At 38.0% G+C, this 24,073-nt stretch overlaps 1 protein-coding gene across 1 annotated transcript in view; it reads left to right on the top strand.

Moving 5' to 3' along the window:
* The window catches only part of LOC138699422 (uncharacterized), a 100,954-nt gene that overhangs the window by 52,288 nt on the left and 24,593 nt on the right, over positions 1-24,073 (top strand). The window contains exons 2-3 of the mRNA XM_069825324.1: positions 13,768-14,101; positions 20,013-22,328. Of these exons, the coding sequence (XP_069681425.1) occupies positions 13,801-14,101; positions 20,013-22,328 (2,617 nt within the window). The 5' untranslated portion in view covers positions 13,768-13,800. The remainder of the gene's footprint in view (positions 1-13,767; positions 14,102-20,012; positions 22,329-24,073) is intronic.

Below are 24,073 nucleotides of genomic sequence, written 5' to 3'. Positions count from 1 at the left end.
ATTAAACAAAAACCAAATAAAACATGAAAAAAGTCAAAACGTAATCTTGGCTCGTGTTCCGTGTATGATGCATGGCCTATCTATTAGGAACGTTCTTTCTGTATAGTACGTACTTCCTATCCTGAAATGTTGTGACATGAGTTCATTAACACCCTGTATGATATACACTAGGCGTATCAATTGATGCCCATAGGAGCAAGCGCGCGCTTTAGAGCCCAGGAGAGCCTGAGCGCTTTACAGCGGAAAGGAAAGAGACAGACGAAAGAGGTGGTATATGCCGCTTGGTCGAGCTATATTCAGGGATGGCCAGCACTGATGCAATAGATAAAGGGAAGAGAACTTATTAAAACTGTATCCAGGTTAATTTTTAGATTTGCCTGAGAAGTATAAGTGCATTATAAGAATGGAAGTTTTAATTTTAATGATTTTTTTATTCAAAAGAAATATTTTCTCAACTTTTCGTATAGAAAAGTGAAATTTTCAGATATAGGCCTATTTATTTAGTAGCCTTACAGAATGTTTTCGTAAATCTAATATACCGTATATACGTATTACTGAAGATAGTGTATTGAAAATGTTGAAAATATTCGCATGGAAATTGTTTGTAAGGAAATGAATTAACAAAGCAACTGCTGTTACATCATAAGCAAAAGATACATGCCCATGTGTTGTAAAAATGTCAGCTCTATAGCTTCAGCACATTTCGAGAAAATAATTTAATATTCTGATGATAGGAAGTTGCTCACCAATATCACCTTAATGCGATAAGAGTTTTGTTATGTAATATTAGTTACACTTAAAACATATACAGTACCTAGGTAACTTTGCTTTGTACTGTGATATTGGTTTTATTAGTTTATTGATTACTTTTGTAAGGCTAAAGATACCATCAATATAAATTCCAACTTTTCATGTCTTACTCAATCTCTTTCTTTGGAATATCACTTTCTTTATGAATGATGTGTTTCATCCACTTAATACAGTATAATATTATACTACTATCGAATTTAAGTGAATATTCCTTCTTAATTCTCTATTATGTTATTAAGATTTAAAACACAAGTGCAATATTAAGAAATCAGTGTTAGTACTTTTGTTTTACAGACAATATAGATAATATTAAACAGAAAGAAGCCATATAAAAATAACGACATAAAATTTCACGTTCCGTTTGAAGTTTGTGCACCACCGTTTTCTTAATCCAACAGGTTGCTTATTCATATATACAACACTTCCTCTTTCCATACTTAGCGCTTTTTGTCCGCACACGACGTCAAGGTCAGAAAAATGCGCTTGCTTTGACATCACTGATATGCCATTCTCGTATCGTAGGTTTGAACATAAAAGAAACTTATGCCTGAAGGAGTGCTCCAGGGAACATTTTTATCGGCCATTCCTCGCCATGTTGAATAATAGTCTCTGCAGTTTAAGCATCTTTATGTAAATAAATACTACATCCGGGTACGTTTTGGAGTTAGTCTAGTCAGAAATTTTGGGGTACAAAGAATGAAAACTTCTCATAATTTTGACAGTGACGCGGAAGTCACTATTGTATTCCTGCCGAATTATTTACACTTTATTTCCTTTGAAGTCTTTGAAGTGGAAGGGAGCAGCCAGACAGCGTGACACTTTGACAATATTACGAAGTTGTTCTTAATTACAAATGGGGTCATTGCGCAGAAATCTGTCAGGGCATACATAAATTAGCGTTTAATTATCTTATAATTGAATTCCAGCTACAGGTGCATGTTCTAGTTTTGATCCCACGATTGCAAAATGAAGTATTAAAAATTATTCAATTATCAAAAAGAGTAAGTCATGAATCTTGTCAGAATCTTGTAATTGCATAGTTATAATATAATATAATTTTACTCCACATGTTTATGGAAATAAAGTGTTTTTATACACTAAAACTGAAATTATGGTAGTTCAGAAAAGAGAACAGAAGATTCTCACCAATATATCGAATGAGATCAGGTAGACCAGTGATGTCAAAGCAAGCGCATTTTTCTGACCTTGACGTCGTGCGCGGGCAGCAAGCGCTAAGTATGGAAAGAGGAAGGGTTGTGTATATGAATAAGCAACCTGTTGGATTAAGGAAACAGTGGTGCACAAACTTCAAACGGAACGTGAAATTTTATGTCGTTATTTTTATATGGCTTCTTTCTGTTTAATATTATCTATATTGTCTGTAAAACAAAAGTACTAACACTGATTTCTTAATATTGCACTTGTGTTTTAAATCTTAATAACATAATAGAGAGTTAAGAAGGAATATTCACTTAAATTCGATAGTAGTATAATATTATACTGTATTAAGTGGATGAAACACATCATTCATAAAGAAAGTGATATTCCAAAGAAAGAGATTGAGTATGACATGATAAGTTGGAATTTATATTGATGGTATCTTTAGCCTTACAAAAGTAATCAATAAACTAATCAAAACAATATTACAGTACAAAGCAAAGTTACCTAGGTACTGTATCTGTTTTAAGTGTAACTAATATTACATAACAAAACTCTTATCGCATTAAGGTGATATTGGTGAGCAACTTCCTATCATCAGAATATTAAATTATTTTCTCGAAATCTGCTGAAGCTATAGAGCTGACATTTTTACAACACATGGGCACGTATCTTTTGCTTATGATGTAACAGTAGTTGCTTTGTTAATTCATTTCCTTACAAACAATTTCCATGCGAATATTTTCAAAATTTTCAATACACTATCTTCAGTAATACGTATATACGGTATATTAGATTTACGAAAACATTCTGTAAGGCTATTAAATAAATAGGCCTATACCTGAAAGTTTCACTTTTCTATACGAAAAGTTGAGAAAATATTTCTTTTGAATAAAAAAAAAATCAAACTTGTGAAAAATGAGCATTAAAATTAAAACCTACATTCTTATAATGCACTTATACTTCTCAGGCAAATCTAAAAATTAACATGGATTCAGTTTTAATAAGTTCTCTTCCCTTTATCTATTGAATCAGTGCTGGCCATCCCTGAATATAGCTCGACCAAGCGGCATAAACCACCTCTTTTGTCTGTCTCTGTCCTTTCCGCTGTAAAGCGCTCAGGCTCTCCTGGGCTCTAAAGCGCGCGCTTGCTCCTGTGGGCATCAATTGACATGCCTGAGGTAGACTAATGTTGCTATTTAAGTAGTATGATTTCCAGTGATAACAGATCTGCAATATTGAAATAGAAAGGAGAATTACACTAGCAGACAAACTTTTGGTGAGAAGAAAATTTATTTAGGGCAAAAATATAAGCATAGAAAAATGAAACAATATTTGATAAAGTCTTATATTTGTAATGTACTGTTTTATGTTTGTAAATTTGAATTCTGACAAACAGTAATACAAAGAGATTGGATGCAGTGGAAATGTGGCTTTGCAGAAGAATGGAAAGGATTAGCTGGACAGATGAGAAAACAAAACAAGTTCCAGACGAAATGGAAAAAATATAGATCAATAATTTGTAAAATTAAAAATATGAATACAGAGTGAATTATAAGTAATGTAATTAATTTTAGGGGGTTATTCTTCAAAGATATTTCAAATAAAAAGTTTAATACAATTTTGCTCGATTTCGTTTTCTTTCCGAGATAAAAATTGTTTTATATGAAACATTTCATAACGTGCAAATCAAGCTTTCAAGTATAACTCCCTGTAAAGTTGATTTGAATAATTTCGAAGGAAAAATTGTTCCGGGGCCGGGTATCGAACCCGGGACCTTTGGTTAAACGTATCAACGTTGTACCAATTGAGCTACCCGGGAACTCTACCCGACACCGATCCAATTTTTGCCTCTATCCACAGACCTCAATGTACCAACGCTCTATCAACTGAGCTACCCGGGAACTCTACCCGACACCGATCCAATTTTTCCCTCTATATCCACAGACCTTAATGTACCAACGCTCTATACCAACTGAGCTACCCGGGAACTTTACCCGACACCGATCCAATTTTTCCCTCTATATCCACAGACCTTAATGTACCAACGCTCTACCAACTGAGCTACCCGGGAACTCTACCCGACACCGATCCAATTTTTCCCTCTATATCCACAGACCTTAATGTACCAACGCTCTACCAACTGAGCTACCCGGGAACTCTACCCGACACCGATCCAATTTTTCCCTCTATATCCACAGACCTCAATGTACCAACGCTCTACCAACTGAGCTACCCGGGAACTCTACCCGACACCGATCCAATTTTTCCCTCTATATCCACAGACCTTAATGTACCAACGCTCTACCAACTGAGCTACCCGGGAACTCTACCCGACACCGATCCAATTTATCCCTCTATATCCACAGACCTTAATGTACCAACGCTCTACCAACTGAGCTACCCGGGAACTCTACCAGACACCGATCCAGTTTTTCCGTCTATATCCACAGACCACAATTTAAGTCATTAACCAAAGGTCCCGGGTTCGATACCCGGCCCCGGAACAATTTTTCCTTCGAATTATTCAAATCAACTTTACAGGGAGTTATACTTGAAAGCTTGATTTGCGTAATACACGTCACTGTTCGTTAACAGAAAACCACAATTTAAGTCACACAGAGTTAGTGTGCACTCAATGTTGGTTGCTTGACGGTTGTCAGCCCACTTTGAGGTCTGTGGATATAGAGGGAAAAATTGGATCGGTGTCGGGTAGAGTTCACGGGTAGCTCAGTTGGTAGAGCGTTGGTACGTTTAACCAAAGGTCCCGGGTTCGATACCCGGCCCCGGAACAATTTTTCCTTCGAAATTATTAATTTCATAACCTGTTTTGAGAAGCCATTGATTTAGTCAATTTAAGAGAGCAGTGTGTTATGATAATAAATGATTGAAATAATAGGCCTATTAGTTTTGTCCTTTAAATGTGCAGAAATTTGAACCGAACAAATGTAACATTGTAAAATTTCTTTGCTGAACAAAAAGTTACATTTGTTCGGATCAAAGTTTTGTACATTTAAAGGACAAAACTAAATTTCTTTCAATAATTTATTATCATAATACACTGCTCTATTAAATTGACTGAGCATATTGACAATTAAATCAATGGTTTCCTCAAAACACGTTATGAAATGTTTCATATAAAACAATTTTTATCTAGAAAAGAAAGTAAAAACAAACAAAATTGTATTAAGCGAAATATCTCAAAGAATAACCCTATGACATTAATGACATTACTTACGGTTTACTCTGTGTATCCTTTTTGGTCATATATTAGGCCACAGAAAAGTCCTTAAAACAATTTTTGAAGGAGAGATTTTGGTGAAAGTGAAAGGACATTCATCAAAATGGACTTCTTTCAAGTACACGTATTTATTCAAATTCACATTTCTAAGAGATAAAAATCGCTTAATAGCGTGACAGTTCTCTAAAGTTAAAACTTTCTGAAACGACGAGAGTCTTATTATTATTATTATTATTATTATTATTATTATCATTATTATCATTATCATCTTCTCGATGCGTTTCCAATTCACTGTGGGCTAAAGCAAGGAGATGCACTATCACCTTTAATTTTTAACTTTGCTCTAGAGTATGCTATTAGGAAAGTCCAGGATAACAGAGAGGGTTTGGAATTGAACGGGTTACATCAGCTGCTTGTCTATGCGGATGACGTGAATATGTTAGGAGAAAATCCACAAACGATTAGGGAAAACACGGGAATTTTACTGGAAGCTAGTAAAGAGATAGGTTTGGAAGTAAATCCCGAAAAGACTAAGTATATGATTATGTCTCGTGACGAGAATATTGTACGAAATGGAAATATAAAAATTGGAGATTTATCTTTTGAAGAGGTGGAGAAGTTCAAATATCTTGGAGCAACAGTAATAAATATAAATGATAGTCGGGAGGAAATTAAACACAGAATAAATATGGGAAATGCCTGTTATTATTCGGTTGAGAAGCTTTTATCTTCCAGTCTGCTGTCAAAAAATCTGAACGTTAGAATTTATAAAACAGTTATATTACCGGTTGTTCTTTATCGTTGTGAAACTTGGACTCTCACTTTGAGAGAGGAACATAAGTTAAGGGTGTTTGAGAATAAGGTTCTTAATAAAATAATAATAATAATAATAATAATAATAATAATAATAATAATAATAATAATAATAATGTTTTATTTTCGCTGGCAGAGTTAAGGCCATAAGGCCTTCTCTTCCACTCAACGAGCCTTAATCATTACAATACATATTTAAATTATAAATATATACACTACACTTAAAAGGTTCTCCAGCAATATTCTTCACTTTTAACGACTAGTGGACTACATATTTATTTAAATTTAGATAAACCTATAACGCAAAGCAGTAACTTAATTTATGAGCTAATTTAATTCATTCAGTTATAATTAATTTAATATTTCAGATAGCTAGTAAAATGATGAAAATTAATTTAATATAAGCTTACTAGGACTATGTTGTTACAGGGAGAAAAAAAAATATATATATAAAATATATTTCTATAATTTCTATAATTTTCTTAGGAAAATATCTGGGGCTAAGAGGGATGAAGTTACAGGAGAATATAGAAAGTTACACAACACGGAACTGCACGCATTGTATTCTTCACCTGACATAATTAGGAACATTAAATCCAGACGTTTGAGATGGGCAGGGCATGTAGCACGTATGGGCGAATCCAGAAATGCACATAGAGTGTTAGTTGGAAGATCGGAGGGAATAAGACCTTTGGGGAGGTCGAGACGTAAATGGGAGGATAATATTAAAATGGATTTCAGGGTGGTGGGATATGATGATAGAGACTGGATTAATCTTGCTCAGGATAGGGACCAATGGCGGGCTTATGTGAGGGCGGCAATGAACCTCCGGGTTCCTTAAAAGCCAGTAAGTAAGTAACTAAGTAAGTAAGTAAGTATCATCATCTTCTCGAGTCTTGTGTCGTGTACTCGTGCGCCATCATGATGTCCCACGATAATGTTCAGTCGAGGCCGCACGGTTCATGACAGCGATTGATTCGCGTTATTTAAGCATTCCGTTTGGAAAGTAGGTTGGGCTCTTAAATATTTCAGACTCGGCCGGACTTGGAGATCTGTCTCCGACATTCCAAAGCATATGCAGACTCCTTCTTCACATGAAAACAAGCCTGTGCATAATGTTCAATTAATATGCAACACTTATTCTCAATATACGCACTACATGTTTTATCATTATTTAAATATTTGTATTTTACATTTTTATTCTGTTTGATTTTTGGTTACGAAGGATATGAATGAGATTTTCTTCTTCAAATAAAATATAACTATGCTTAATATAATACTAACTTATTTTGTGTACTGTTTACAGTACACAATTATATACAGACTAGTGGCTTGTGCAGCAAATGCTGCAAACTAAGTTCATTAGACGTTCAAATAAAAATTTTCCAGATTTATTTTCAATGAAGAATACCAGACATTTTGAAAGTTATTTGCTTCCATAATAACGAAACATACTGCTTCTGAATGGTTTTTTATGCCAGATACTTTTTATTCAATCTATCTACCTTAGTTTTTGAGTTTGAACGCGAACACGCAAGTAACAATGTCAGCAATAGCTATTTCAGGTTATTGTGGATTGTAGGTGAAAGTTAAAAAAAGTCAGGTTTGCTATGCTTTCGAACATTAGACATAGCATCTTGGTATAGCTGCTGCATGTAGAGCTTGAAATGTAGAGGGTAAAATCATTTCATCCTGCTAAGAGATCTTGCTGAAATGATCGGGAGACTACAAAATTTTCCAGGCCTCTTATTTTATTAGTAAGTAATACTTTTTGGTCTTTCCTTAGGAACTGTAATTTTTGCGCTCTCTCGAGCCAATACTGAAGAGAATGACGCATATAAATATCTACACCACACCGCCATTAAGTATATAAAAAAGACCCAACCCCACTTGATTAATTACTATAAAATATTTGATTTTTAATAACAATATTATTATCTTACGTAAGTTTTGTAGTTTTATATATATATAATAGCCACCACTCAGTAAATTATAGAAATGAAGATCTAATTTAACACATTCTCTATATCTACTTACATAACTCCAAAACGTTTCACTTTCATATCATCAATATAGCATTAATATGTATAATTAATGAAAAATAGTCGCATCATGGCATTAATTATAACAATATTCAATTTCTAATGGTAATAATGTCATCAAACCACCTCAAGTTTTGTAGTTTTTAATATCCAATACACAGCTGTACTCATAAAATTACACACCGCAGAATCAGACCTGTAAATTATTTTTAGTAAGCCTTGAAGTTTTTAATAACCAATTGAATTTGAACTCTAAATATGTCAGCAATCCTGCAGGTCATGGCCTTCGTGTAATAGCCTATTGTTGATTGTAGTGTGTGTTTTGTTTTATTCTGAAATGCAGTTAGTTCTCAAAACTGACGAAAGATGGATTTTGGAAAATATGAAAATTATCTAGGAAAACTAAAGCTTCACTGAAAGTTACTATTTTTCTGAAAATCCTTGGATGCCAAGCTTCAAGCTTCAAAATGAGGGGTCATTCATTAAAATCCGTTCAGCCGTTTTCCCGTAATTTCCATCAGTTCAAATTATATATATATATATATATATATATATATATATATATATATATATATATAACGATAGGTTGCATATTACATAACTTTCGTCGCTTATTCACTTTCAAGTAGAGTACGCAACATTAGACAGATGGAAACATCCGTATCTCTTGGGATGTGGAGCATGTAGTATAGAAGTCTTGAACTTTGTAGGGTTGACTGTTATCCATAGCTTGTTTCATTCCCTTCATTAGATACACTTAAATCTTACATCAATTGTGCGCACCTGGAGAACTAGTTCTGCATCACGTGTTTCTCTCCAGCCAACCGTTCATGTAATAGCGTTACCTGGTGACGGGCTTCCGTCCCTCAGATCTCTGAAACGCCACCACAGCCATCTACCGATCTTTGAATATATCACGAGGACAGATGTTCGTGACAGGTGGAAAATCCAGCTCCAGACAATAAAGAAGTCTTATTTTCTAACCAGAGATGATAATTAGAAAAGGAATTGTGGAGAGTGCTGTTGGAATGAAGAGAAGAAAATCTGGCGAATGTCATGTAAACTTGGTTTTGTCCACCACACATGTCATCTTCGCTAGGTCCCGGAATTGAACCCAGGCTTGCTTAAACATGATATCTTATACGCTGGCTGTCAGCTACCAAGGAGACTTAGAGAAAATTGTCGAAAAGAGGCCGTGACGTAGTAGGATATGTGGAAGAAAGTGAGAGAAATATGTTGCTAAGCCCTAATCCACAAAGATGCAGGACGAAGTCAGAAGTAGTGAGATGTCATTCATGAGTCAGAATTCAAAACGAAACTCCTATAAAGTTGCAGTTCTTGCTATCGAAAGAAGAGGACTCTTAAATCTGGAGGAAAGAAGAAGAATGAGTTTCAGAAAACGGGAAATGAATCGTTTTTTGATTTCTTGTAGGGCTCTTTAAAGCCGTAAAGAATCTAATAATTATATTGAAAGTTGAGAGGACTCTAGAACCGTTCACAAAGTTATAAGACTAAAAAAATTCCTTTCTTCGCCTGTATTAACCCGAGGGTACAGTATTATTCGTAGATCCTAGGTTAGACAATTTTGATCAGTATGTAAGTTTTCCATAAGCTTTGATTATTGTTATTATTTTTTTTTTTGTACTTTAAACAATGTTTATATTCTTGTAGCCTAAGTAGACTTCACAATAGTGTCACAATTTTACTCTTGTACTCACTATTTCTTTTTTGTGTGTGTTTGTGTTTTGTCTATGAAATTAAAGGCTAAGAAAGTACATATTCTGAACCAAAGAAACTTTCAATAATGGTGCCAAAATATTTCAGCAGCAGTGAGAGTTCAATTCGTTTTTAAAATTATTAAATACGTTTCCAAATATTTCTGGTATAGTTACTTAGAAATATACAGAAGCAAGAAAAGCCAATGTGTAGACAGTGGGCCAAAGAAAACTACACAAAATTTAAGTGGTTATATTCCAGTTGCTAATGATTTCACTTGAAGTTTATTTCACAATCCTTGTAGACCGGGAAAATACTGTAATATTTAATTTTTTACCATTTATTAAACATTATTTTTTATTTTTTGTAAGGCAGTGCAAAATCGATCGTTTATGCCGAACTAAGCATTATGGTCTTACGAGTTCAGCAGGCCAAGCCGTTTGTTGTGCTATCGTCATTTGTTTTCTTCCGTTTTGAGTTCTCGTTTTGTGAATAATGGGTCGCTTAACGAACGAAGACAAGATTTTCATTAAACATTTGCACCAATATGATAATTTATCTGCCCGTCAAATTGTAAGGAACTACGCCCAGCGAGAATGGTCTGTTTCAAGTGCACAACGATTGATTAGCAAGATACGGACATGATATCCCTCCTGAGAGATTATTGCGTGAAAGATCGCATTTCTCAGATTCTCTGATGGTTTCCGCTGGAGTTTCAAACGAGATCTTAATCCTATGGACTATTTTGTATGGAGTCAACTACGAAAAGCAGTTTACTACAAAACAAAAATTCGTAATATTGAACATTTAAGACAACGCCTTCTTGAATGTTGGACCGGCTTGATCAAAGACAGATATCCAGTGCTATTGGACAATGGAGAAGACGCCTACAAATGGTTGTGCGGGCAAATGGCGGTCACATAGAGCATCATTTTTAATTTTGATTATTTTAAAGATCATTAATTATTATTAATTTTACCAACATTCAGTTTCTGCATTTTTAATTAAAAATTGTCTTCAAAAACCACATTTTTCGCATCATTGTGTATTGACCTCCATAAGATTTTAATTGAGCCTCAAAAAACATAATAAAAGGTCCTGTTCATCTTTGAAGTTTACTCTTTCCAACAGTGTATTCATTATAAATTAAAGTTACGTATTTCCGAAAATAGAGTATTTCTAATTTTGTGCCGTTTTTTGGCACACTGTGTATTTAAAAAAAAAACGAGTGAATTTTTAAAATTAATCTTGTCTTCTCTCCTCCGGATTATCTGTTGGTGTCCACACCTGTGGAGTAACGATCAGCGGATCTGGCCGCGAAACCAGGTGGCCCGGGTTCGAATCCCGGTCGGTCAAGGTTTTTTTCGGGGTTTTCCCTCAACCCAATACGAGCAAATGTTGGGTAACTTTCGGTGCTGGACCCCGGACTCATTTCACCGGCATTATCACCTTCATTTCATTCAGACGCTAAATAACCTAGATGTTGATACAGCGTCGTAAAATAACCCAATAAAATAAAATAAATTATCTGTTGGTAGGGTTTATTGCACAACTCGCAGGCAACTCACAAGGGGAGGCCACAGTGTTCCGGACACCAATTTTATTGAATTTTCCTTGGGTCGCTCTAAAATAATATCCACCCGAAAACTCTGTCCAGTGAGGGCTAATTTGAGAGATTTTAGCGTATGATTTTTCTTCTGCTGCACCTTATAGGTCGTTACGTAAGCACCTACAGTTCAAAGAATTTCGTAGTCTGGTGGATAAGGAAGGTGCTGCACTAATAATCGTGAGGACTAATCATATTATATTTTAATTTCGGCTTATATTAATACTTTAAACCACTGTCATAAGACTCCAGTTTGTGTGACTGAATACTGAGCGAATTTGATGGTCTCATTTTATCGTCAGCATTGGTATTGCTTTACAGGACTGCAGCACGCTGTCTGACACGGAATGCCGAAGTGAAATTGATGAACTTTCTGACTCCTCACAAGTGTTGAATCATTGTATTGCGTTACAGGACTCCAGCATGCTGATGTAACGTGGATGTATGCATGTATTTTATAGCCTCGCTGGATTCTCAGAAGTGTTGAAACATTCCGTTGCTTTACAGAACTGCAGCGGCCTCTTGGCTTCTAAGAAGTGATCAAGCATTGTTTTGCGTTGCAGGACTTCGGCATGCTGATGTGATACGGAGCTCTGTGTGATTTCAGTGGCCTCATTTGATCATAAGGAGAGTTGAAGCATTGTGTTGCGTTTCAGGGCTGTAGTGACATGGAATTTAGAGTGAGTTTGATGGCCCTACGGGCTCCTCAGAATTTTTGAAACATTCTGTTGCTTTACAGAACTGCGTAATCATGGTGACACATAGAATTGTGAGTGGATGTGATGAGTTCATTGGCATCTCAGAAGAGTTAAATTATTGTGTTACGTTAAAGGACTGCACCGTGCTGGTGTAACATGAACTTCTAAAAGAATTTGATGGATTCATCGGCTCCTTAGAAGTGGTGAAGCAGTGGCGGTTCCTCGGGGGAGGGAAGGGAGGAACGTCCTCCTCACATTTTCTTCTTTTGAAAGTAAATACCAAATAAAATATGTGCCTTGAAATTCGAGGAAGATTCGATAATTTTTAAGTTCACAGCTATAAGAAAAACTCGGTTGATCGAGTTTTAAACGACGCGCACTCTTGTGCTGTAGAAAACTGTGAGAAAGATGCGAGATTTTCTGTGTGGAGGAAACTCAATCCATTCCTCCTCTACTGCAGTTAACACGCATAGACAACAGCGCACTAGCGGCCAGAGAAAGAAGCAGAGTTTTAAAGCAAGTAAATGAACGGAGAAGGAGGAGATCCTCCTCTGAATCAGTCATGGGCGGGAAATAGAAACCGACTGGTCGTGCAGCAAGCTCGCTACCGCTGCCACCTAACGATGTTGCATTCAACCAGACTAACACATCTTGGAGGAGGCACAATAAAAACAGTTTTAACGCAACGCTATGAAAGACACCATATAAACTTTTTTTTAAAATTATAAATCAAAATATATTATTCATTGCACTCTATATAAGCTACTATTCACTTGTTTGAAACTTTCGAGGATATCTGAAAGTTGAAGTTGGATTTATATAAAACAAAGAGGAAGTAGTTCTAAGTTAGTATCGCAGATCTTTTTGGCCTCTGAAATTCACTTCCATTCATTCTCTACTAGACAGGACAACAGCCAAGTTGTCAGTTTTGTACAAATACATTTGAAATTGAAAGTACTCCAAACTACATTATTTTTAACATAAAAAATTAATCGGCCACCGGCAGCTTTGAACAATAATGATAATATGACTTTACAAGAACGGACATTCTTCAAAAGCATGTGATACTGAACTTGTAAAATGTATATGTGGCAACACAGACCACGTGGGTGGGTGCAATGTTCTCGCTTTCCTCAGATTATTTCCCATTTCCATTTCCGTAAAACGGTTGCGGTTACGAATTAGTAGCTAGTCTCTTCCAACACGTGTGATGCTGTAGTGTGCGTGAAAAATGCTACGAGGTTGTTGAATTTCCTTGTAATTGTTAATTTGCGCAATTATTCAACAATGAATGGAAGTGAAATCATAATATATTTTGGACAATTTAGGAAACTCAGTTTACAAGAAAAGATTATTGCTATACAGAAGGGAAGGCCAACCCCAACACTACCTGGTCTTACATGTATACATGTAGGCTAATTTGTAGCATGTTTCATTCAAGAAGGTGCCATTTCGTGCTGTTAACTTCTTTCCTCCTCTTAAGAAATATGCAGGAGCCGCCACTGTGCTGAAGCATTGTATTGCGTTACAGGACTGTAGCATGCTGATGTGAGTGAATTTGATTGCTCCCTCGGTTCCTCAGAAGTGCTGAAGCATGTGTTACAGAACTGTAGCATGCTACAGGACTGCAGCATCAGCCTTATCGGCCGCTCAGAAGTGTTGAAGCATTGTGTTGCGTTACAGGACTGAAGGATGCTGGAATGCTGAGTGAATGCAATGGCCTCATCGGCTCCCAAGTCGAAGCGGAGCGGCTACAAGCAGAGGCGGATGGGCCCTGCGCCCTTTGCTTCATTTGAGGACCTAAGCGACGATCTGGAAAGCCCGGAGGAGAAACAGCCTCTGGCACGCCCTCTGCCAGGGATCAGGGAGGACGTGACCCTTATGTCTCCCGGGTCTGCAGGCGGAGGGTTGCAGACCCCTTCCACTCCGCGCATCGATATCTCCAGAGCCAGCAGCTCTTCCCACCACGACAGCAATAACAGCAGAGATAGCTCGCCTGAGAGAGAGCTCTTTGCAGGTAGTGAGGCTGTCTGAAACATCTGGAAATGCTGTGTTAAGCCCGGTTCAGACGGTGCGTGTTTCTGTAATGGATTCCAAGGTGGCTGCGCGGATGGATAGCCTGCGTGCTCACTGGCTGGCTCCCGTTTTGCCTACGGTGATGGTAGTTGTTCACACGGAGCTGGCTCTTTTCACAGTTCAAATTGGAAAATCATCTACTGCTTCATCTGCTGCCAACACTCATGGTCAAAAAGAAACTAAACCGTGAGTGGAAAACAACTAAAGTCCTACATTAACAGTAGTAAATGTCGTAATAAAGTAATTTAAGCATAAGTGCAAAACAGCTAAAGTCCGATATTTAATTATTTCTTAGAAACTAAAGAATATAGAAAAAACAGGTTTAGTTGGAAAACAACAAACATGGCGACATGGTTTCAGTGGTGATATTATATGATCATCTTTGGTTTCCAGCCTGCAAACCATCACGAAAAATAGCAAGGAACCTACCCTCGAAATCCAGCAAGCTAGGCATCCAAGGAGCCACCAGAGCGCATTACTTCCGGCGAGTGAGCACGCAGGCTACCCATCCGCGCAGCCACCTTGGAATCCATCACAGAAACACGCACCGTCTGAACCGGGCTTTAGATTACATTGAATCAGAGGTGCCAACCGTTACGGATTGCCCCCACTATTACGGTATTACAGCCAAAGGGAAAATTATTACGGAAAAACAAATTATCACGGCAAAAGGAATATATACGTACGTTCGGAAGAAAAGAGAAAAAATATGTAAAGAAATTTTTACTTGCGAATGAATTTCTTAAGCAGGCAGGAGTTGTAGATATTTCACGTACACAAAAAAAAAAAAGTTTCACATTCATATCTTGAATATTGTATTCAAAGATTCCTAATTTGTTTAATGAAGGTAAATATGGCAGACTTGAATAGGAATTTGCAGCTTGCCAATGCGATACTATTCCTGAATAGGCCTATATTATTAATGGACGAAGAATAGATGGAATTAGGCCAAAATGTCAGACTTCAGAAATGAGTGGACAAATAAAGTATAAAAAATAAAGTTGTCTTTGCACTACTATGTGTGCTTCACAGTGACTCCTTCGCAAAGGATCTTCAGTGTTGTGAGAAAATATTAGACAGAATACAAGAAGATGAAGATGACATCACAAGGGGAAGTATTCTTCAAGAAGAGATGTGCAGAGAAACAGCTGCCATATGCAAAACATGGTACAAAGTGTTTTTTCGCAGAAAAAGTGACAGGTAACATAATTATACAGGTTGTCTAAAAATGACCGACAAATTAATGTGGTAGTAGGGACTTAATAAAGAAATTAGGCTATTTTGAATGTTTTTAAAGTTATCATTCTGTGAATTTGTTAAAGTCCAGTCCCAATAATGAAAGTTAGACAATGTCTCAAACCCTTAAAGAAGAGAAAGAGTGTGTGTGATTTGTAGGAAAGACATTCCCAATGGTTCGTTTCTTTTCGTAATTTCCACTTTTAAATAGGTAAAATCATGTAAACTCAACCTAACTCAGAGTGATTAGACAGTGTATGGAAAGCTGTTCTCAGATTTTGCGGCAAGTTGACAGTTCGATGCCAGGTAATAGACAAATGTCCAATATGTATTATGTATATTAATCCACTGCCTAATGACAAAGCCTGTTTATTTAATATCTTAAGAAATACGGTATTTGATTTAGAAGATTAAAATCTTTTGCGTTTGTGATTTTTTTAATTAAAGAACATATCAGAAAGTTTTGTCGGGTTAGTTCTGAGACACGCTGTATGTAACATGCTTTAGATCTGACTTTGCCAGAAGGGGAGGAGATACGCACTGTAGGGTTACTGATAATCCACTCGAAAGGTTGGCACCTCTGTTGAATTATATTTTGGATTAGTGGAAATCTCGTATTGATATTAGCCTTTTGCTTCTTTATATGTTGAACAGATATCAGAATATTATTTTTGGAAGTTCATATAACAAATAACATGATTTTAAAACGAGAATTAAATAAACAAACTGATAAAGCAGCGCAAATATCAGGATGTTTGAAAGATCTCATAACGTGACAAACACAATGTGACAGTAAAAAGTCGTTTTCATTGTATTGTATTTTATTTGTTAACATTCCATGGTATTCATATATGCTTACAGCTAGAATATGGAACAAGTCAAAAAACTTAATACTTTTATAAAGTCTTAATATATAGTCACAGTCTACATGAAATATATACAGACGAGATTTACAATATAGTCTACTAGTACAACACAAAGTTTTAGTATCAATTTCATGAAGTGTTATTGAATGTCATGAATTCACCTACAGAATAGAAGGCGTGAGAAATTAGGTACTTCTTTAATTTGGCCCTAAATAATCTTATGTTTTGAGTTTCATTTTTTATATCGATAGGGAGGCCATTAAAAATGTTTACTGCCATATAACGCACTCCTTTTTGATAGCACGATAGACTTGCCGATGGAGTATGAAAGTCATTTTTTGACACGTATTTATGCTATGAACTATTGAATTAGTTACAAAGTTTTCACGATTACATAGAGGAAGATTATTAATGAAAAGATATACTGACAAGCCATGGGCATTACATTTATAAAAGGGCAATTAGACCAATTTTAGCATATGGACCAGAAGCTAGGGATAAAGAAATGATGAAGACTTACGAAATATACAGTTTAAGGACTTTTCAAGGAAATACATTATTTAACAGAGTACATAATGCAGAAATTAGAAGACATAGTAACATTCAAGATATTACAAAAGTCATTAAAGACACAAGCAAATATTGGAAAGAACACATTAATAGAACGGAGGAAACTCAACTGATGAAAAGAGGAAGAGATGAAGAATATTTAGGTGAACATCATCAGACGGAGAAGCTTGCACTGGGCAAACAAACGGTACACATCCTAGGTTGTACAGTAGAATATCGTGATGGATGCTGGAGATGTGCTGTAGGTGGCCATCATTCCAAAACATTACAACCAACTTATTACATGCTCACGTGACAACCGTAATTATGTTTAGATTATTGAAAGTATCGGAGAGACCATATTTTGGAAATAAACGAAGGAATCTTTGTCCGCATTATTTTTGAATAACCACAAGTACTGGGCACCAGTATGACTTCTTAAAGCATCGCTATAATAATAATAATAATAATAATAATAATAATAATAATAATTAGCTGCGAATATATTGAATAAGCAGTCGTGGACAGCCGATAAGGGGTGGTCCTCCAGCTTTGGGGGTTGGGCGAAGGGCTAACAACCCATCACCGTAAAAAACAGCTTGTTACGAATCCTTCAAATAAGGCCGGCGGGAAAAAGACCTTTGGAGAGGCCGAGACGTAGATGGGAAGATAATATTAAAATGGATTTGAGGGAGGTGGGATATGATGGTAGAGAATGGATTAATCTTGCACAGGATAGGGATCAATGGCGGGCTTATGTGAGGGCGGCAATGAATCTCCGGGTTCCTTAAAAGCCAGTAAGTAAGTATAATAATAATAATAATAATAATAATAATAATAATAATAATAATAATAATAATAATAATAATAAACTGTCATGTCACCTGGACATGGAAACATAGGAGATCATTGTTTGTAGAAATATGTGTTGTGCCAACAGTAACGTAGAAACTGCTTTAAATGCTTAAGTGAAATATAATACTGCAGAAATGTAATACATAACATTTCAAATATCGTAAATTGTAACAAATTTTTAAAACTCCCCTTTTTTTTAAAATGTTTTCCCTTCTTTGCCGACAAGATTGTACATTCTAGTAGTGCTTAAGGTACGTTTTCCTCGGTGCAACTATTGCGATGATCATTCAACGATGATCGTGCAACGATGACCGTTGAGCACTATTTCTTTGTATTTTCTAGAGTCGCTCGGAGGAAAACAGATCCATAGAAAATACAAAGAAATAGTGCTCAACGGTTATTGTTGCACGATCATCGTTGAATGATCATAGCAATAGTCGCACCGAGGAAAACGTACTTTTACTATCCACGGGTTGGATCGTACGATCGTACATGATACCCTAAATCAGCGGTCATCAAAACACTGCACGCTCGGGCTAGCGTCCCTTACCCGCGGACGAGACACAGCCCCAGAGCGCATTCGTTGCTGCTGGCGGGTATGCTGTCTCTCTATCCCTTGTGCACGACGGAGCAGAGTTCCTTACCCTCCATGCACTCTACCCACTTCAGCGAGTGCTGATGACCACTGAGTCCTACATCATATATACTGTGATCTAGGATGATACCAAGTTATCACGGATGTACATATAGTCCAGATAGTGCGGTTGGCAACACTGGTGTTCGCTGTTTGACTAACTTCGCGTCATTCTATACTGTTGACTAGTTTCCGCTCTCTCATCCAGTACCAAATCAACATTTTATAAACATTAAATTACTTAATTTTATGTTTTATCAAAATGTATCAGTTGCACTACACATTAACTAGTTTAAGGAAATCAATGTAAAAATAATAATAATAATAATAATAATAATAATAATACATATTTTTCATTGCCGGATTGCTAAAGATTTTATCGCACTTTAAAATCCATCGCCCTAAGCGGGGTTTGAACCTATGTATGGACTATTCCATCTCAAATCCACCGAAATATAGAGAAAATTGACCTTGCAATTTTTAAATACAATTAAACTTTTTCTGTCCATTGACAACTGTGATACAATGCTTTGTGCAAAGTTTGAGGCATCAGAACTTCATACCCATAGTGTTTAAATTAAAAATATTTAAATTTATCGTATTTTCATAAAATTAGCAACTTTAAACTGTTGTGGCTCCGAAACCCTTTCACCCAGTGATCAAAATCATGGTTTATTTTGATGCTGAGAAGTTAAAGTTTATATTGACATATAAACAGTTTTTCTTACTTTTTATGGAAATGGAGAAATTTAGATTTTTCTTCATTAAGACACCTTTGACCACGAAAAAATATTTTTAAAATATATGGTTAGATTCCGCATTGAAAGTACAAATAAACACATATTTTTTACTGATGCAACGTTAATAAGAAAGTATTGAAAAATCAAATAAAGAAAATAAATAGTAGCGCGTGAGCTAACCAGCTGACTGTGAGGCGGGAGCTAGCCTAGGCAAGCAAGCCCAGGAGACATAAACACGTGATGTTTCGTCTAGTAGCGCATAGCTGGGCTAGCTTTATCATAAGTTTTCATAAACACAGGAGTAAAATGATGCCCAAAGATCGCTTATCTTCATCTCTCGACCAGTTCGTGGGGTACTGCGACGTTCAAGTCCAGGCGTGTGAAAATAATTTATTTAATACCCTCGAAACTTATTGCCGAGCCACTAAGCAAACAATGCCGAATCCCTCTTAATAATGCGAGGTTTCTTCTCAATATTTTTTTACATTTTTACAAATGGGCAAAAAGCCTAAAAGTAAGTAAAATCAGATTATCTGTCTGTCTACAATAAAAATAAGGATTACTTCTTAACATAACCTACCAAATGTCAGCTTCAAAATGAGCTCTCGTTCAATGTTCTGCAGTAAATGGTTCCAGAGTTCTGAGCGCTGAAAGAGGCTTGTTTTTATAAAATACGCTAAATTTGTCGCTCAATAGTACGAAAACCGTTTGACTTTCGATAGTATATTTTTGAAAATGCACTCTCCTCAGCACTTGGTATAAATAGGGAAAAAATTAGAGTATAAAAAAATGCGAGGTTTTTTAGTGATCGATTTCATATGGAATAGCCTGTATGTAGGATCCAGTTTCCTGTATGGTAGTAGCTAGGCCACAGAGGACAAGATCTGATGAAGATGATAAGTGAAATAATGATGTTAGGCTGACGGAGGAGACCAATAATGTTGAATAATCACTCTTTCATGTACTTTTCAGGCTCTGGTGAAGGTTCAGGGGCCAAACTCGGGCTTGGTTTCAAGGAAGAAGGCGCGGCAGACTTGCGGTCGAGCACAGAGGAGCTGGACTTCCACGAGGAGCCAGGCACCGTCACGGAGCGCGAGGCACAGCGGCGACGAGAACGGCGCCTTGCCAGACAGCAGCAGCAACAGCAACAAGCGTCAGTGTTCAAATACGAGCTGGAAGCACAAAGCGAGAAGGAGCGCAAAGACTCGGCCTGCAGCGATGTGGCGCTGCTGTCCATCAGCGGGCGAACCAGCCGCCTGTCCTCCATCGGCTCTGGGGGCTCGGGGGCATCCCACATCTCCGGCATGTCGCACCTGTCCGTGGTGTCGGGTGTCTCTGGCCAGTCGGCCGCCTCCAGCGGGCGCTCCCCGTCCCCACACAAGATGCTGCTCGAGACCTCCTTCTGCGGCAGCAAGCCCATCCCCACGCAGAGCATCGACCTCGAGTCGCCGCCGAACAAGCACGAAACGGAGTCTCTCGAGAAGGCTCTGCTGTCCAGACAGGTGGACCCCACCGTGGCGATCGTCGGGGATGTGAGAACTGAGGATGCCGTGCCGCTGAGAGAGAAGCTGCGGTTAGACGACACACAAAGAAGGCCGTTAGTTGAAGACAAGCCTGTGAGGCACAAAGAGACACCGCAGGCCGAGGAAGTGCAAGTGAAGCCTGTGGTCGAGGATAAACCTGTGAGAGAAAAAGAGTTCGAGCAGCGTATGGAGTTCAGAAATGAATGGCAGCTGAGAGATCGCGATGAATGGGGACCTCATATCAAGCAGAAACCAGTGACTTTGAATCTCTCGGACCCTGGGAAGAAGCCGGTGACCTTCTCACAGCTTGTGCAACAGCAGCAGCAACAACAACAACAACAGCCAACTGAAACAACTCCTTCAGCCTCTCCAAAGATGTCCCGACATGCCGCTTTGAAGAAGACTGACGACAGTGGCTCGCGCACCCCGTCACCTTCGTCTGCCTCCAGGAAGAGCTCGTTCACGAGTCTCTTCAAACGCAATGAGGGCAGTGTGTTGAGTCCGGAGTCTCCAACGGTGGTACCTACCAAGCGCAAATCAAGTGGCTTTACGACAATCCTGAAAGAAGCAAGTGAGGGCTTGAGGGAGAGGAGTCGATCGAGGAGTAAAAGTCGTGAGAGGGTTGCTCCTGGCATGACGGTGGCGCCTCCCGATGCCAAGGGCAAGAAAGACAACAAGAACAAGAGTGTGTTCTCATCGCTGTTCAAGAAGCGCGATCGCAAGAAAGGGACCAAGACAGTGGAAGGAGATGTGATCTCGCCTATGGAGCTTTCTTCCCCCGAGCAGAAGTTGCCAATCATAGAGCCGATCGGTAATGTGGAGTTCACGTTCAATTCAGATGGGAACTATCAACCTTCGGAGTACGGGATGATCCGTACAGGAGAGAGACAGCAGGCTGCTAAAGACCACGACGAGCGTGTTGTTCGGGACGATAGTGCAATGAAAGACGATCGTGTGGTTCGTGAAGATCAGGCGGCCAAGGACGATCATGCCGGTCAAGATCGTGTAACTCGGGTTGATGGTATAATTCAAGACGGTGTTGTTGCAGAGGGTGACGGCAGAATTGCACAAGTTGATCTCTACAAGAGGGATGATAATGCTGGTAAAGTTGATCGTGTGACTAAAGGTGACCGTGTGAACGCACTTGATCGAGTCAGTAAGGATGGCATCAGCAGAGAGGAGTCTTCTCGCACTGAGAGTTTGCTGCCTTCTGAATCAGTGATGCTTCCAACACTGTATCAAGATGAAATAAGCATCAGAAACACTCCGAGTATCTTGCCTTCCGAGGACGACACCAAGTTGAGGGAGCCCTCAGACGTTCAGCAGGACTCTGCCAGCATAACAGACCACCATTCATCGGAGTCGGAGAGAGACTCCGAGCTGGAGTACAAGAAGAAGCACCAGCCTCCGGAGCTGGAGCCCGAGGAGGAGGACCACGAACGGAAGGGTCTGGTGGTGCAGCAGGACTCCTTCGAGGACGAGCTGCCGTACGTACCCACGACCCTGCCACAGGAGCGCTCGGTGGCGGTGCCCATGGTGCCCATCAAGCAGCGAATAGCGGAGGTGAAGACGTGCCCCATCGAGAGACCCCGCAGCACCACGCCTATCAATCCGTCCCTGCTTGAGGATTACGTGCATTCCGAGGACGCGCGCGAACAGAGTGTCGAGAAGATGAGGATATCGCTTCCGCGGGAGGATTCCATCACCGGGAGGTCCAAGAGTCCGAGGCGAATCACAAAGACCTGGTTTGAATTTGCTGAACAAGGTAATATGTATCTTCTTTATGTGCAGTGAAGTTATTTGAGTTACGGGCAGCCTGGGCACTGCTGCTACTGGGGAAGTGCAGCCGCCACGACTGGAAAAGTGGAGATAGATTGGCAGCATGTAAAGTTAGTACTTCCTATATTTTTACTGAAAGCATAAAATGATAAACTGATAATAATAAACAGTAGCCTGTGTTTAACTAGGATTCCCAATCCTCCTGTATTTCCCGGCATCTCCCATATTTAGCCTTTATTATTATTACACCTGAATATAATAGCACAAAATTTCAATATGAAAATTTTTCCAAACAAAACAAAAATTATGACGTTCCAAGGTAAACAGCCAGTTAGGAGTAAAATTTGCATTGGAACCCATACGTTAGAACAGGTAAAGTCATTTAAATATTTAGGTTATAATTTGACAAATTTACCTGTTACTGATATATCTGAAATTATTCAACATTTTAATGGAGCCTTAAGAACCATCAACCAGGTTTTCACAACCACGAAAACCCAAAAACATACCAGGTTAAAAGCATATAAAGTTCTAGCAAGACCTGTCCTCACGTATGGTAGTGAGGCCTGGACTGTCCGAAACTCAGATGTCCAATGCCTAACAACTGCGGAAATGAGATTTCTAAGGAGGACTGCCGGCTACAGCTTGCTTGACCACAAAAGGAATGAACTAATTACAAAGAATTGAAAATTACACCTATTTATGAACATCTCAACCACTATAGGCAAAAATGGCTTAACCATGTCAATAGAATGGACCATTCCAGACTCCCAAGACAAATTCTCCAATATATACCAAGCGATCTTTGGGATGCCCCCTGAAAAGATGGACGGAGACCGTAACAGGCCACTAGGCCTAATACCTGCAAGGACGACGATGATGATGATGATGATGATTATTATTATTATTTCGTATTTTCTACATAATATTGTTAATATTAATTTCTGCAGAATTTCTCTTGTTGTGTTACTTTATTTTATAAAAGCACTACGATATTTTCTCCATTTGTATTAGAGATTTAATTCAACCATTGTGTTGCTGCAGTTTAGATTATAGCATTAAAGAGAAAATAAATACTCTAATTAACGTTTGAAACAGTAATACGAAAATGCAATAAAATGTTCCAAGGTTGTATTATAACAAATCTTGTCATGTTTAAAATAAAAATAGTATCACGAGACAAAATGCTCAAGCAAAGATCAGTCAGTTGAGCTTAATAGCATATTTTCAGTAGCGTGATATTTTTGACCACATGCGCCTTCTAACGTTATAACTAGGGATCTGATTTTTATGTAATATCAAGGTGTGAAATATGTACATATTTATGTAAGAAAAATAAGCTGAATATGTACCAAAATATGTAAAATCATGAAAATATTTAATATCAATATCTGGCAGGTATAGGATAGGTAAGACTCTCCAGTTGTGATTTCATAGAGCACCCGACTTTTTTACCCTCTGTAGTGAAAGCTTCGTCCATCGCAATCCATGATTTTATTTTTGTCGTTAGGGTTGAAGATACAGGGGCCATTTTAGTTAGTTAAAAGCAGTAGATAAACTCACTTGCACTTTATATTGTAAGTACTAAAACTAGAGAACTGAGTGAAATGAATGACACAACAGTACTGCAAGCACTGTTTCGCTTTACTGGATTAGGAGAAAATAAGAGGAAATGTGGGACACATGCATTTTAGCTGCTCCCTGTAAGAAACAAAGTACCTACTAAAACCT

This window comes from Periplaneta americana, chromosome 1 (genome assembly GCF_040183065.1).
Source record: "Periplaneta americana isolate PAMFEO1 chromosome 1, P.americana_PAMFEO1_priV1, whole genome shotgun sequence".
NCBI lineage: Eukaryota > Metazoa > Arthropoda > Insecta > Blattodea > Blattidae > Periplaneta > Periplaneta americana.
The sequence above is the reverse complement of the archived record's forward strand: the minus strand, read 5'-3'. Positions and strand labels throughout refer to the sequence as shown.